Raw genomic sequence first — 14578 nt, 5'->3', positions numbered from 1 at the left:
AAATAAAACAATTTTTTTTATTCTATTAACTGGCAGAAGTATTTGTTTTGATTTTTTATTAATGTTCAAAGTTGTTACTGATTATAAATTCAATTGTATGTGCTTAGTTTGTTTCTTAATACTTTATGGGAAAGTAGGAGGGTCTGTAGAGGTGCCTCAGAAATGAAGAACACTTGCTGATCTTGCAGAGGACTTGGGATTAGTTCCTAACCATCTGTCACCCCAGTTCCAAGGGATCCAACATCTAACCTGAGGGCACCAGGCATTCACATACATTATGGACATACATGCAGGAAAAACACGCATACACATAATTTTTTAAAAAAATCTTTAAAAAGAAGAAAACAGAAAAACATACCTATTGTCCAAGCTAAATAAGACAATTTCAGTAGTCATTTTCATTTTTTAACTGGGAGCCCTGCCTTTAGAATTTCCTAGCACAACTGTATTTTTAATAATTATATACCAAGTATCCTATTTACTTATTTCATAAATATTTTTAATTCTATATGCAAGATACTTTACAGATGTCTGTTTAATTAGTTTAAGTAAATAGGGTGGCCAAAATATTGTACAGGGCTCTGTAAATAGCATAAAGTTAACCTTAGGGGAGACAACATTGCTTTAATGTGTGTGTTTTGTTATTTATCTATTTTCTTGCACCAGTACTTATTGAACATGTGTGTCTGTGTCTGTCTGTCTGCAGTTTACAGATGAAAGAGAAGCTACATGACTTATCTGTAAACACCATCTACTAAGTTCTAGATTTAGAATCAGGCTTTTTTGTTTCTGTTTTTTGTTTGTTTGGGTTTTCTTAAGATTTTGTTTATTTATTATGTATTGTGTGTTCTGTCTGTATGTATGCCTGCAGGCCAGAAGAGGGCACCAGATCTCATTACAGTTAGTTGTGCGCCAACAACTGTAAGGTGTGATGTGGTTGCTGGGAATTGAACTTAGGACCTCTGGAAGAGCATCCAGTGCTCTCAACTGCTGAGCCATCTCTCCAACCCTTTGTTTCTTTGTTTGTTTTAACTTTTTATTTATTCTTTGTGTCTTTCACATCATGCATCTTCATCCCATTCATTTCCCCATCCCTTTGTATCCATGCTCTGTCCTTGCAACCTCCCCCCAAAATAAAATAAAATTTAAGAGAAAAAAAAAGAAAGGAAAAATCAATCTCATCATGGAAGCTGTGGTGTGACACAGTGAGTCATGTAGTAAACTCTTTTATCCATATATCTGTGTTCATTGCAGAGGCATTGGTCTGGTTTGAGGCCTCTGGTTTCTGCTACACCGTTGATGCTGGGCCCTCACTGGGACTCCTCTTGGTTATCCTGCTGTTGTCCTGTTGTGGAGATTCTGCAGCTTTGGGTCTACAGGACCAGTCCCTTCACATGCTCCAGCAGATCACAGATGGGGTGGATGTTGGGGTGGGCCAACCCATAAGCCTGATTGAACCAGGTTTCAAATCTTGTGCAATCAAAGGTTTTCTGTCATAAGTGTTTAAAGCTCCTATCCGGCTTTTATAGGAAAATAGTATTATATTCTTCCCTACTAGTGTTTTAAATAAACTCATAATATTGTCCAGCAACCATATGTAAAATCATAGACATCTGTTTTCTTTGACATCTTAAACTAGAGCTGTTAAAACTCAGGTTATAAATTTACAAACAAGACCACTTCTAACAACATTAAAATAAAATTCTGTTTTCTGTATAAAGACGAATTCTCCATTAGCTATGGGAATTCTTTTTTTTTTTCATGGTTTATTTATTTTTTTATTTAAAAATTTCCATCTCCTCCCTCCTCCTCCCCCTTCCCTCCCCTCCCCTCCACCCATACCCCCCCTCCCTCTCCGGGCCAAGGAGCCATCAGGGTTCCCTACTCTATGTTAAGTCCAAGGTCCTCCCAACTCCCCCCAGGTGGGAATTCTTGTGGTGTGAAGGAAGACAATGTTTTACATCTCCACAGGTCATGTACATAATGTTACTGCAGAGTAGAGTGGTGTGGGTGGTACCTGCTCACAGTTCCATACACTTGATATATCTTGGGTCTTGGAGTTTGCTGGATTTTGCAATTTCGTGAGCAGGATTTTTATTTTTTTAAAGTTACATATTTCTGTGCTTTGCTTTCAGTATCAAATCTGTATTCTTAGGTTGTAGGGTTCCATCAAAATAAATAAAAAAATCTCAGCCCCTCCTTCCTCCACCCCCCCCATGCTCATTTTGTATAATATGGTAATGATATCACCGTAGCTGTAATTACGGGTCATCTTCATTTCTTTCATCTCTGCCTGTTCTGATGGCTTCATTCCTTTGACGGAAAAGATTTGGCTCTGGGTGCTATGATTATTTTGTTAAGCGTTATTCGAATAGACAGGAGTGAGAGAAATTAATCAATCCAAATGCAATTAGCATCATGTTTAACCCAGTGATGGACGTCTCAAGGTGAAACAGCCAGGGGAGTTTCAGACATTATTATTCAATCTAGTGGTTCTTATCTAAATTATAATCAAGAGAGGTTCTATTGGCTTCTTAGTGTGAGGATGTAACTCTTTCCCTGCCCTGGGGGTCAAGAAGGCTAGTTCTTTCTTTTCAGACTTAAGCAGCACTTAGAAGTGGCATGGACCTAAAAGGGAAGTTGTCCAAATATCCAAGTTGAGTGGAGTGATCTGTACTGTGAGCTTGGCCTGTTTTCTCTGAGAGTAGTTTACAACATATAAATAAGTTACTCTGACTTGGGGCCAGAGAGTTTTGTTTATTGATAAGGCTCTTTGACCAGTTGTGCTGTCTTAACCTTGGATGATGGGTTGTTACCGTTCGCACTTTATGAGTAAGGATATTAACCTTGTGAAGACTTGGGTCATCATGTTTCCCCAGGATGTATTACTATGTAAAGCCCTGAAGCATGAGTATTCTGCACAAATTTATGAGTATTTATTAAAAATTCTAACCCCCAGACTATTGATTGATTGCTTTGATCTCCTTGTTTTTCTCACAGTTGAGCTTTACCCTTGAGAGGAACCAAAGTAGAGTTTGGTGGCACCCCCTCTAGTTCCACCAACCCACAGGAGGAAGAGGCAGACAAGACGATCAGCAGTTTGACATCCTTGGCAACACAGAAAAGTTGGAAACTAGCTTGACCTACATGAACCCCATCTGAAAAAAAAGGGGTGCTGGGGAATCTAGCTTAGTTGGTATAGTGCTTGCTTATCACACTCTCAGCCCTGGCTTCAGTCCCCAGCACTGCATCAACCAGGTCTGATAGCTCGAATTTATAATCCCATCACTCTGGAGGTAGAGGCAAGATCAGGAGTTCCTCAGCTACAGAACAAATTTGAAGCCAGCCTGGGCTATATGTACCCAGTCTCATATACATAATAAGAAATAGCTTTCCTTTCTGGAATATAAATCTTTAAGATTTTTTGTTTGGGCTTTTCAGTGGGGAGAAGGATGGTAAGATTGCACATTTGAAATCTAGTCTTGTTTTGCTCTTACAAGAGTTCTTTCTGTGCAGAGTTGATGAAGAAACAGGCTTCCTCTCACCAGAAGACAGCATTTTTCAAGTGTCTGACAATTAAGATTCTTCTGTTTCTGCCTTCAATCGTCGAGCATTATGGCGACACTTTTCATATTTTATGTTCCTGCTTGATGTTTTATATTCTGAATGTAAATCTGTTGGCTAGATATTTCTGTTCTTTTTCCCTTCTTTTATGAAACACTGTTAAAATTGTTTTCCATTGGAACTGTCCGGATTTGTTTACCAGTTCATCAAGTCTAACTTTGCTTTCTGCTATTACCTCTTGAATTTAACTTGGGTTATTGACCACTTGGTGTTCCTCTCTGTCCAGAGGAAGTCTGACACCGACCTAGAGCTTGGTGAACAATCTCGGGCTGGCGAACAGGAACTGCTCTGCTGACTACCATTGCAGCAGGAAAGCTTTCCAGTTCCCACAAAACCGAAATCAGCCTTAGAAACCACCTTGGCATCTGTTTGTCCTCCTCCTGCACCAAAATATCCATTAACACCTGGCTTCACCTCTAAGGCAGCAGGCTTTTCAGAACAGTCTCTCTCAGAAAGCATGTGGCACATAGTAGGCACTCTGTGACTAACTTTATTGATAAGCCACGTCCTTCATGTTTTCTACATATACACAGTGATGGCCAACGAGCGGGTCTCTCTCCTGTCATAGCTATTAGAGAACATTCAAGGTTTCAGAGTCAAAACAATAATTAATAGTAAGCTGAACCATATCTATAAGACATCTTTGCAAAGCTAATTAAATAAACAGCCTTTTGGCACGTTAAGTTAAACTAAATTAGTCAGGCTTTTATATGTTCCTTTCTGTTCTAAGTAAATCTTCATGTAGGTGACTGCCTCTAACACCCAACATGATTCCAGTAGCGGCTGTAGGATTTGGGTTTTGTACTTGTTTTGTTTGTTTGTTTTTTCTGTTCCTGTCATGTTTGCTTATGACAGAAGAGATGGGATCAAGTATAGCAGACAGCTAAGAATGTTTTTCAAGGAAGCGCCTCAACACCCTGATATTCTAACCCTTCTTTGACTTTGGGGGAGTTGTAAAGTGGACACTGGAATGTAACTGGAACCTTCTGTTCAGAATTACTGAAGTTATCCATAAGGTCATGGGAGGTCATCAGCATTGTGATTGACAGACCTTCTCCCAGCGTGGTTCAGACCTCTAGAGTCCGTGCCATCCGTGATTATTTCACAGCTGAAGAGCTTCCAAGAAGAATAGATGGGGGTGGGAAGATGGTTCAGCAGTTAAAAGAACTTGTTGCTCTGGTTTGGTTACTATATCCACATGGTGATCCATAACCATCCATAGTTCAGTTCCAGGGGATCTTATGCCCTCTTCTGACCTCTGAGGGCACCAAGCATGCACATGGTGAACAGAAAATGTGCAAGCAAAACTCACACATAAAATGAATAAAATTAATTTTAAAATAAAGTTTTATTTTTAAAAGATGATTAATACACTTCCGTTTGCTAGTCGTCTTGCTGTATGTTTATTTAGTAGACATGGTACCCCTTGTTTGTGGACATCTAAGAAAATAACCAGTGCTTGCCAGGGCTAACCAGAAACCTAGGGAAGAAGTTCCTCCTGGGAACAGTGGTCACGTGAGTTTGAAGGTGGTAGGCCAGTGTGTTTCCATGGTGCAGCTGAAGACTGAGGTGTAAGAAAGATACGATGGCAGGAGGTAGTGCTTATGAATGCCTGTGTGATCTTTGTATTAGTCCCACCTTGCACAGGTGAGGAATCTGAAGCTCCAAGAGATAGACGAGGACTTTGCCCACAGGCGTCCATGTTCAAGGTAGGAGCTGAGTTTCGAGTCTAAATCTGTTGAATACAGAAGAGACCTGCCCGTCTTGTCACGGTATTATGTTGTCTCCTTTGTTTTCTTGGCTGCTCATAGCAGAAGCTCCTGAAAGCTGCTGGTTGTTACTCTTCTAGATGCGGGAAAGCGAGAGAGGTAGGGATAACTCTTCTCCACCTTGCACATGTTTTTAATTACATTGCAGCACCCAAAGATTAAAATTGAAGCCCAAACATTTTATGAGTTTCTTCTATTTCATTAAAAAGTTACTTAATCTTTACATTGTTCCCTACATAAAAGTCGAGCAGAATTTTAGCAGGCAATTGCCTCAAAGTTATAATCTGAAAAATCTTTCTGTAATGAAACCCATATGTCATGGACAAAAGGTACAAAGCTCTGGCAGAGAGGGCTGGTCTCGAGAGAGACTGTGCACCCAATCTCGTTAACCAGGGGCCTCTGGTAATCCCTCATTCCCCTCACTTGTAAGAAATCAATCTGTACTACTGAATCTTTTCACCCAGCCACCAGAAAATTTACTGCAGAGAAGGCAGTTTGGGGCTAGTCATCGTGGAATGGGAACTAGAGGCAAGGCTAAATGGTAGATGGGGGAAATGAAGGGGCTAAGGAAGAGATGCTATTAACTCCACACCTCTTTCAGAGTAAGCAGGATAGTGTCCTCCCTTCCACCATGACCTCTTTAAGTATCCCCAGGTCTTTACAGCTGCGGTGATCCTGAACCCGAGAGAAACTACAAAGGGCGGGTAGAAGCAACGTAACCTGGGAGCTGATTGCAGTCCAGCCAGTGGCCTCCTCCCCATATGTTAACCCTGCAGTGACGGTCTTTGTTGTGCTTTTCTCAGTTTGTGATCTGTGCTCTGTCTAAGAGGGCCTGTAAATCATATGACATGGTGTCATGCTTCTCATGACATATTCTCATGACACATCACATATTCTGGTAGCTAATGACCAATGGGCCCCTCTTGCATAGTTATTAGAGAGGTGGTAATATTGCCTTCCCTTTCAAGCTGGTAGTTGTAGACAACAGACCCCAAAGCAATAGTACAAATTTCACCAACTAGATAAAACTCCGTCCGGCTACTTCTTTTTTTCTAGGCCTTTTCTCCTCTCCCTCTCCCCTTTTTCTTATATACTTGTGCTGCCAGGTATCAAACCTGCTAGGCAAGCAGGCTACCATTGAGCTACATCCCTAGCTCTTAGGATTGTTCTTTTGTGTGCTGAGGATACATGTGTGAGGGTGCATACCATATGTGCTTGTGGGAGCTAGAGGGGAGCCTCAGGCGTTCTTTCTCAGGCACTGTCTCCCTTCTTTCCTGAGACTGTCTCACTAGTCTGGAACTCTCCAGATAAGGCTGCTGGTTGACTAGCAAGCCCCAGGGCTCTACCTGGCCCCACCCCTTGCACTGGGCTAACAAGCATGCACTACCACATCCAGCTTTTTTTAAGTGGGTTCTGGGGACCAAACTCAGGTCCTGGAGCTCCATGGCAGGCACTTCATGACCTTCCAGCCCTGCTGTTGTTTGCTTCCTGTTATCACACAGTGTAGGTGCTGGGAAGAACCAAGAGAACATGGAGGAACTAGAAGTGCCAAGCTCAAGGACATACAGTTTTATCTTGGCCATTTATCCAGAAAAATATATATACTGGGAAGAAGGGAGGGGAGGGGTGGAGCTAGGCAGGAGATGGTAGCTTCCTTTCCCCTGCCAGTAAGCAGCAGCTCTGAAGGCTCTTCCCAAGAGGGTTGAAATCCTTTGGTGAGAATACATTAGCAAAATATATTCACATGTGTAATCCTACTAGAAGAAAGTGTGTGTGCGTTTGTCCGTGTGTGCGTGCATGTGTGCGTGTGTTTGTGCCTGTGCGCGTGCGTGCATGCGTGTGTGTGTGTGTGTGTGTGTGTGTGTGTGTGTGTGTGTGTGTGTAAGGAATACGAAACAGTAGCAGAAGGCTGACTCTTTACTCCTAATGGGATTTTGTAACAGCATGTGCGAGTTTGTTTCAGAAGTCAAAAATGAACAGATGTTGGTATAAATTACCTCTGTGTCTGATGTCTTGCAAATTAAAAGCGCGGTTGGCATCGCTAAACAATTTCACTAGGTTTAGGGGGTGCAGTGTGCCGGTGGTGATTACAGTAGAAGGCTGAGTAAAAATCTTCACCCTGCAACAGATCAAGAGAGAGAGGATAAAGAAATGGGGAATAAAATAAGGGCTGTGTGAATTAATCAGAAATGTTAACTCTCCTGATGACAAGTGAACAGGAGGGCACTTGCTCTGGCGCAGCCCCTGACCCATAGCAATTTCCCTGTGTACAAAAAGGGGTTGGTGCTTAAGATCTGATTTATAGGACACAGCCCTCTTTTAGGGAGCAGCTGTGTCATGCATTCGTATATCTCCTATATGGGACTGGCAAGAAGGCAAACTTCCTCCCCTCCCATGTAGAAGATGATGTCTTTTGAATTACTTCCACTTTTACGGTGGTTTCCTGCAACTCTGTATACTTGGATTAGGTCAAAAGGGGAGGAATGATTTAGTGGAAAGGGAGTTGTTAAAAAAAGGATTGGTTAAGTTCAAGGAAAATTGACCACTGAGAGACTTCAGAAACTCTGCTTATTTTTCCTTTGAAACTCTTCGCCCTCAAATATTTGAGACTTTAAAATCTAAGTCTTAGCATATCCAGGTCATTCTTTCACTTTGGGTTGGGGCAGCAGTAAGAGGCGAAGAGATGGCTTGGTGGTGAGGAAAACTTGCTACTCTCCCACTGCATCTGGCTTCAGTTCCCAGCACCACGTGGCAGCTCACAACTATAGCACCAGCTCCAGGAGATCTGACTCCCTCTTCTGTCTTATGCAGGCGCCACGCTTGCATACATACAGGCGAAACACTCACATCAATAAAATCCCTAATTTAAATAACAGTAAGGAATTGGGAGGTCTGAAATCACCAATGAAATCGGGGTGCATCAGGGTTCTGTGTTACCCACGTCTGATTTGCACACTGACTTCCAGCCATGCTACAGGCTGCTTTGATGCTGTTTGGGTTTAAAGTTCTTACAATTTCACCTCACGTGTAGACAGCTGACCGACCGTGTAGGGGCTCTGTCTGAAAGTGAAGGTAATGTGTGAAGACCGGGCTAAGGGTGGACGCTCCAGTTGGTGCAGCTTCTGAGGATTCTGACCTCGCTTCTTATCACTCACTCACTCATGTACTCAGAAAATGTATGTGGCCTAACAAAACTAGTTATTTGCCTGTCTCTAAAAACGATTGTGTAGTGATACTGACAGTATCCAGGAGAAGGTAGAGAGGTGGGCCTGCCTGCTCCTGCTGTGCAGAGGAAGATAAGACTTAAAGGCCATCCAGCCCAAGGCTTACCCAGCTCCTAAATGCTTGAGTTAGAAGGTACTCAAATTCTTTGTTCTCTTTGAACAACAACAACAAAAAAAAAAAAAAAAAAATCCGTATAGTCACCCTGGCCTCTCAGTTACTCTGCAACTAAGTACAGCCTTGAAGTTCTGGCCCTCCTGCCTGTCTCCTGAGTGCTGGGATTTCAGACATGCACCCCCATGCTCAGTTTATGTGGTACTAGGCCAAAAGTGTCCCAACTGAGCTGTACCCCAGCCCCAAATCCTGAATTCTCTATAAAACATCTTTGCTGTCTCTCCTTGGCTAAGTAGCTGACTGGATTTCCTTGACCGACCCCTGATCTCCATTAATTTGGCATTCCTTCAAATGGCTCAGCCAGTAAAGGTACTTGCTGCCAAGCCTACCATCTGAATTCAGTCCCTTAAACCCAGGATGGAAAGAGAGAACTAACCCCACACACTGTCCTCTGACTTCTGTATGGGAACTGTGACATGCACACACACAATCTAAATTTTTTGTTGTTTTTATTGGGCATGGTAGGTAGTACATGCCTTTAATCTCAGCACTTGGGAGACAGAGGCAGGTGGATTAAAGGTGTGTACCACCACTACTCGGCTCCACTGTATAGTCTTAACTGACTCTAAAGGAAGCATTAGCGTTTGTTGTGTTCCTATTTATTTATTCTTTTGTATATTGTTTATGTGACCAGCATGTATTCAATAGGCCTGCCCTCAATTCTGACATTTTAGTAGAGGAAACGTGTACAAAACCTTGTGTAAATCCACCAAGGAAGGATCAGATTTGGGCTTGGGTAGGATTGGCAGCACTGAGACACCTCACCCTGTCTTTTGGAGCTTGGGAGCTCGTGAACACTGGGAAGGATGGACTCCTGTGATGACAGATCGTACATACGAGGAACTAGGGTGCAGGCAGGGAGAATGAGGGAGCCGCTCCACAGTGCTACTGATTGAATGACCCTAGAGCTAAGACTTAGGCAAGCACTCTGCCAGCTGAGCCCTGTCCCCAGGCCTATTTCAGTCTACTTATTCTATGGCTGGGTTTGAGTGCGTGACCCAGCCCTGGCCAGGATTGCAGCCTTACCGCTAGGCCTGACAAACAACAGCTGTTAGGTTAGGGTGATTGGAGCGGAGGACCTGCCTGAAGTCACTTGTTCCGTCCTAGATGAAGGCAGCAGAAGGTGGGGAAACATTCCTTTCATTTTCTGCAGATACCTTCCTAACCTCTTTCTTTCTTGGACCAAGATGGACCTGTTCTTGTGAGACCATGAGACACCACTTGCCCTGTGTCCACTGCATAGTTCTGGAAGACTTCTGGCTTCCCAGTCTAGCCATCAGAAATTTTCAGAACTGTTAATTCCATTTAAGAGATCTAAAAAGATGTCGTTGTGAATAAAGATGGGGCTGCGGTGGGGTGGGGGAGTTAACATTGCTCATGCTTATTGAAAATTTGCTTGACAGAACTATAATGGGGGGGCTTCTAGAGTGGTGCCCCTTTTTAATTGAGAAGTGTTTTACTTTTACTTTGGAGTCTTACATACAGGGAAGTAGCTGAATAAACCTAGCAGTAACTAGGCTTCAGAGATTGATGGTTGCTGAAAGTCAGAGAAAGACACATAAACCTTGCCTGGCTATATTAAATACCTGCGGACTGACAATGCCAAGAGAAGACCAAAGCTCTATAAACCCTGCTTTATCACACCATCCCAGATGAACTGCACTGAGGGAACATAAACCCTGCTGCATTCCAGCACACGGGGCCTCCCACTGCTCAGAGGTGGGGTGCGTGATCACTGGTTTTGATTTGAGTTTATGAATGTACAGAGACCAACAGTCCGGATAAGATTCTAATCTTGACTGGATTTTAGCCTCCCAGAACAAACTCTGGAAGATAGTGAACCTGAGTGTTTAGAGTTGAAAAACAGAGAAACAGAGACTTACTGGGAATTCCTTGGTGATTTTTTATAAGGATAGCTGATACTCTCCCTGTCCCCCACCCCCATACCTGCACTTAGACAGTTGCCAACTTCAGATTTGCTGTCCAGTTTTGTCAGTATTAGTTTGTTTTCGTCTTTTAGAACACTAGTGATGGTTGAATTTGTTGTATACAATTGATTTAACTATTTATCAATTGATTTACTTACCAGTATACTTTTTTATATTAACATATAATTATAAGTGCAGATGCGCAGGACAAGGGTGTGGAAGTCAGACAATACCTTTGGGGAAGTTGGGTCTCTTGTTCCGGTCTGCATTTTTATCCTCAATCTTCCTGTAATCCCTTTTTTCCATTTTAGATTTTCACTGATATTTTTGTTGACTTTGTGATTGCAGCCAGAGAAATGACAAGAGGAAAATTCCTGAACATCCTAGAGAAGCCCAAGAAGTAGCAACTGCTTGTGCACAGTGTCTTGAAGGCCGTAACCAAGTCCCCTTCCCAGTGTGGCTCTGACGATGCACACCACATGCTTCCGTGGGAAAGACTGGCTTCTCCCCTACTCCTGGCACTCTGCACCTCTGAGACATCTGGTAGCAAGAAAGAATCTGTTCTACCCAAGGATCATTGCCATTCACTGAGCTGGCTTCGTAGCTACGAACGGTAACTCGGGGGTCCTGTCATTCTGAGAGGTCCTTTCCAAAAGTGATTCAGGAGGCTCGGGATCTTTTAATTACTTTGATTCTGTAATGGCAAAGTCAGTAGTGACAAGTCAATTAATGGGTTCTGTTGAGTTGTACTTGATCTTTTAAAGAGCATTCATAATGAAGACATCAGAGATCAACTACTTGCTGGACCAGACTACGCATCTTGACCTGTGAACTGTCAGATCTAATGGATTCTATGACTTCCATTCTGAAGGAAACAGAGTCTCCTTGAGATGTACATCTGCTTTTGTAAGGCTATACCTCCAATGACACTCACCCTTCAGCACTGTCCCTCCCCCGCCTCCCAGGCCACCTTGCAGGTCTGACTCCAGACTAGTGGAGCCCTTGTAGTGACTCTCTAGAGTGAGAGGCTCATGCTGTGTCACCCTGCGTTCTAGACTTCCAGACTAGTGTGAGGCAACGAAAGGAGCCCTGGTCAGTCTGTTAGGTCTGTGAGAGAAAGAGTGAGGGTGACCTGGTTGTGGGGACACGGTTGTGAGTGTGAGAGCTCCCGTGTGACTGGAGACAAAGCCTGATGACTTAGTGCTGTGGGGTGGTGACAGCCTTTGTCCCTTCTGTTCTCAGCCACGCACCAGACACTCGCTTATATGATAGACACACCCATGTGAACATGTTCTGGCTTAAATGCAGCTCGCAGATTTTTTTGCTAGTTGTATGTATCTGCTAAAATCTGAAAATCTTGCCCATGGGTAAAATGGATTAGACCTAGCCTTGTGTTTTTGAAAAACGCAGAGAATTCCCACAATATTATAGGAAGAAAAGCTCTGTGACCATCGTCCAGTGGGAGTTTGGACTCAGGAGAAGCTGTGGCCATGAATTGTTAGGGCACAGTTCTCCTGAGGTTCACCAAGGGTGAACCTTGACCGTTCGTGACACTTGTGCCTAATGCTAGAATTGATGTTGAATTTTCCCCTTCATTAGTGCTATGTGATCGACACAGTTTTACTTTTTGAAAGGAAAAGGAATGAAATATGTACCATAAAAGATAAGTATGAGAAGAGAAACGTTCTGCTGGAGTACTCCCTTGAAGGGCCAGTTGATTTTAAGCTTAAGTCTGTGATTGACATTTTTATCTCACTAAATGCGGTTAAAGTGAGTGTATTCGAGTGGTCAGAAAATAATGCCAGGTGTCAGAGTTTTTCCTTCACTCTGTTTTCGAGAGTTGATGACATCAGGCACTTTTCAGAGTTTGGGGACTTTGGAAAGTATGTGGAGAATACTGGGTTAGCTCCCCAAACCAACTTGTCTGTAACAGGAAGCCAGTAGCTGGTGTTTTGATCTGCTGTGGCCTCCTCCTTTTTCTGTCATCCTATTCACCAGCACTTAAATTAATGTAAGTAGATGTTTTAGAATTGTGATATTTATTGTTTTTGTATTTGTCATCCTTAGAAATGTTAATGATGTATTTTTATATTGATAATATAAATTTATGTACAGTATGTATATGTATTTTAGAATGTTAGAGGGTTATTCTTTACGTATGTGTCTTCATAATAAATATATCCCTTGTACAGGAGGTCGAATTTTTCCCTTAAAGGGCCAAGCTGCGTGTTTAAAACCTGGGCTCATCAGGCGCACAACTTGAGTGACAAGTCCACTGCGCCCCCCCCCCCACCGCCATCCTGCCCCCACTGATGGAGTTCCTTTCCCAGTAGGAACCTTTAGAAACCTTTGCTACCATCTTGCGTGTACTGTCAAAGGGCCATCTCTGTCCTCCAGACAGTTGGAAAGAACATCCTAGTTGATCCATCAGCTTGGATTCCTCCTTCTCCCGCAGAAAAAGTCTCTTCCAGTAAGAACTCTTCTTACCCTAGACAGTTACGAGCGCCTTGCTTGCCGGCACCACTGGAGTCTCAGAAAGCCTCCCTCACTTCCCACACGTCTTACCTCTTCTTGGTGAGCCACTGGAGCCGACCTTCCCCGCTGTTTCTTTAATATGTAAATGTGCCATTCCAGTGACCCTGATCATACCTCAGATTACTTAGGTAATCTGAGTCCAGATCTTAATGCCCTTTAATATCACAAGCTCCTGGAATTTGTCTCCCTCCTACGTGCCTTCATGGAAGACATCTGCATCTGCTTTACTATGAGTTCCTTTGTGTGAGACCTAGAGAAGAGGAGCCCCTCTGTCACCTGTTGCCAGTGGGTTTGTCTTCACCACCACATCTGGCCTGGCCTTTGCTAGCTGCCCCTTGCTGTTGGTCTTGTTATTGTATCAGGACAGTGAAGATGCAACTGGTACAATTACTCCTCTGACTGCAGCCTCAGAACAGCGTGTGGGCTGTCCACGAATGCTTCTCAATGAGGTCCCTATCCCCCCAGCATTAAGGCATCGCAGGAAGATGGAGTGCAGGTCGGAAAGGGGGCTGGTAGGCTAAAGTAAATGGCTCCCAGGGGTCAAATAACTGGTTTCTTAGCAGCTTGAACTTGGCCTCTCTTTATCTCCTAGCCTGAAGTCATGGTCTCCGTCTTATGTCTTCTTCCTTTAAGAGATCCAAGTCCACCCTATTCCAGCAGCCCATTGAGTGGGCAAGCAGTGGTCTCTCCAAGTTCAGTTCCTAAGTTCTGATTAGCCTGTAACTGGCTCTTTGTATCTATTTAGAATTGTTGCTACTTAGGAAGTGTGTCCCTGTGTCTAAAAAGATCATCAACCTTCCCACCTTTGGTCTGGCACTTTTTCATTTAGACCAAGGACAGTTGGAGGCTTCAGGTGACACCAGGTGCAAGTGTGAGGCCCCTGGTTGGCTCGAGTCCTGGCAGAGCCTGTTAATTTGCACAGAAACACCCCATGCTCCATTAGCCAGGCCAAGCTCTCGGAACTCCCCTCCTGGAGTCCTCTTCCTTCTAATGAGAGCAGGAGAAGGGCTCTTACAAAACATTGCCTCAGAATAATATTCAGCTTTGTCCCCACCAGTAACCGGGGCTGACAGGATCGCTCTGGCCATTTCTCTTCTAATTAGCACAATTCCAGCTTGACCTGAGCCAGCAAACGGAGGAAAGCGATCAGAAGCGATCAGACAACCGTACAGAATCACAAACACAAAGAGAGCCATTCCTTGTAATTAGGTAAGACAATTCCTCCGTCCGTCCTCGGCTGGAGTTTGCTTCTAAGACTCTTGCTGTTTGGGTCCCAGAAGCACAAGTTACATGTCTCCCTGGGACACTAATAAGCCCCAAATTGTC

General features: G+C 43.5%; 1 protein-coding gene across 1 annotated transcript in view; it reads left to right on the top strand.

Moving 5' to 3' along the window:
• The window catches only part of Lin52 (lin-52 DREAM MuvB core complex component), an 82312-nt gene extending 70445 nt beyond the window's left edge, over positions 1-11867 (top strand). Inside the window, exon 6 of the mRNA XM_038336545.1 lies at positions 11066-11867. Coding sequence (XP_038192473.1) covers positions 11066-11121 — 56 coding nt within the window. The 3' untranslated portion in view covers positions 11122-11867. The remainder of the gene's footprint in view (positions 1-11065) is intronic.
• The last annotated feature ends 2711 nt before the right edge of the window (positions 11868-14578 follow it).

This window comes from Arvicola amphibius, chromosome 7, assembly GCF_903992535.2.
Source record: "Arvicola amphibius chromosome 7, mArvAmp1.2, whole genome shotgun sequence".
Taxonomy (NCBI): domain Eukaryota; kingdom Metazoa; phylum Chordata; class Mammalia; order Rodentia; family Cricetidae; genus Arvicola; species Arvicola amphibius.
Note: the sequence above shows the minus strand (reverse complement) of the source record. Positions and strands in the feature narration are given on the sequence as shown.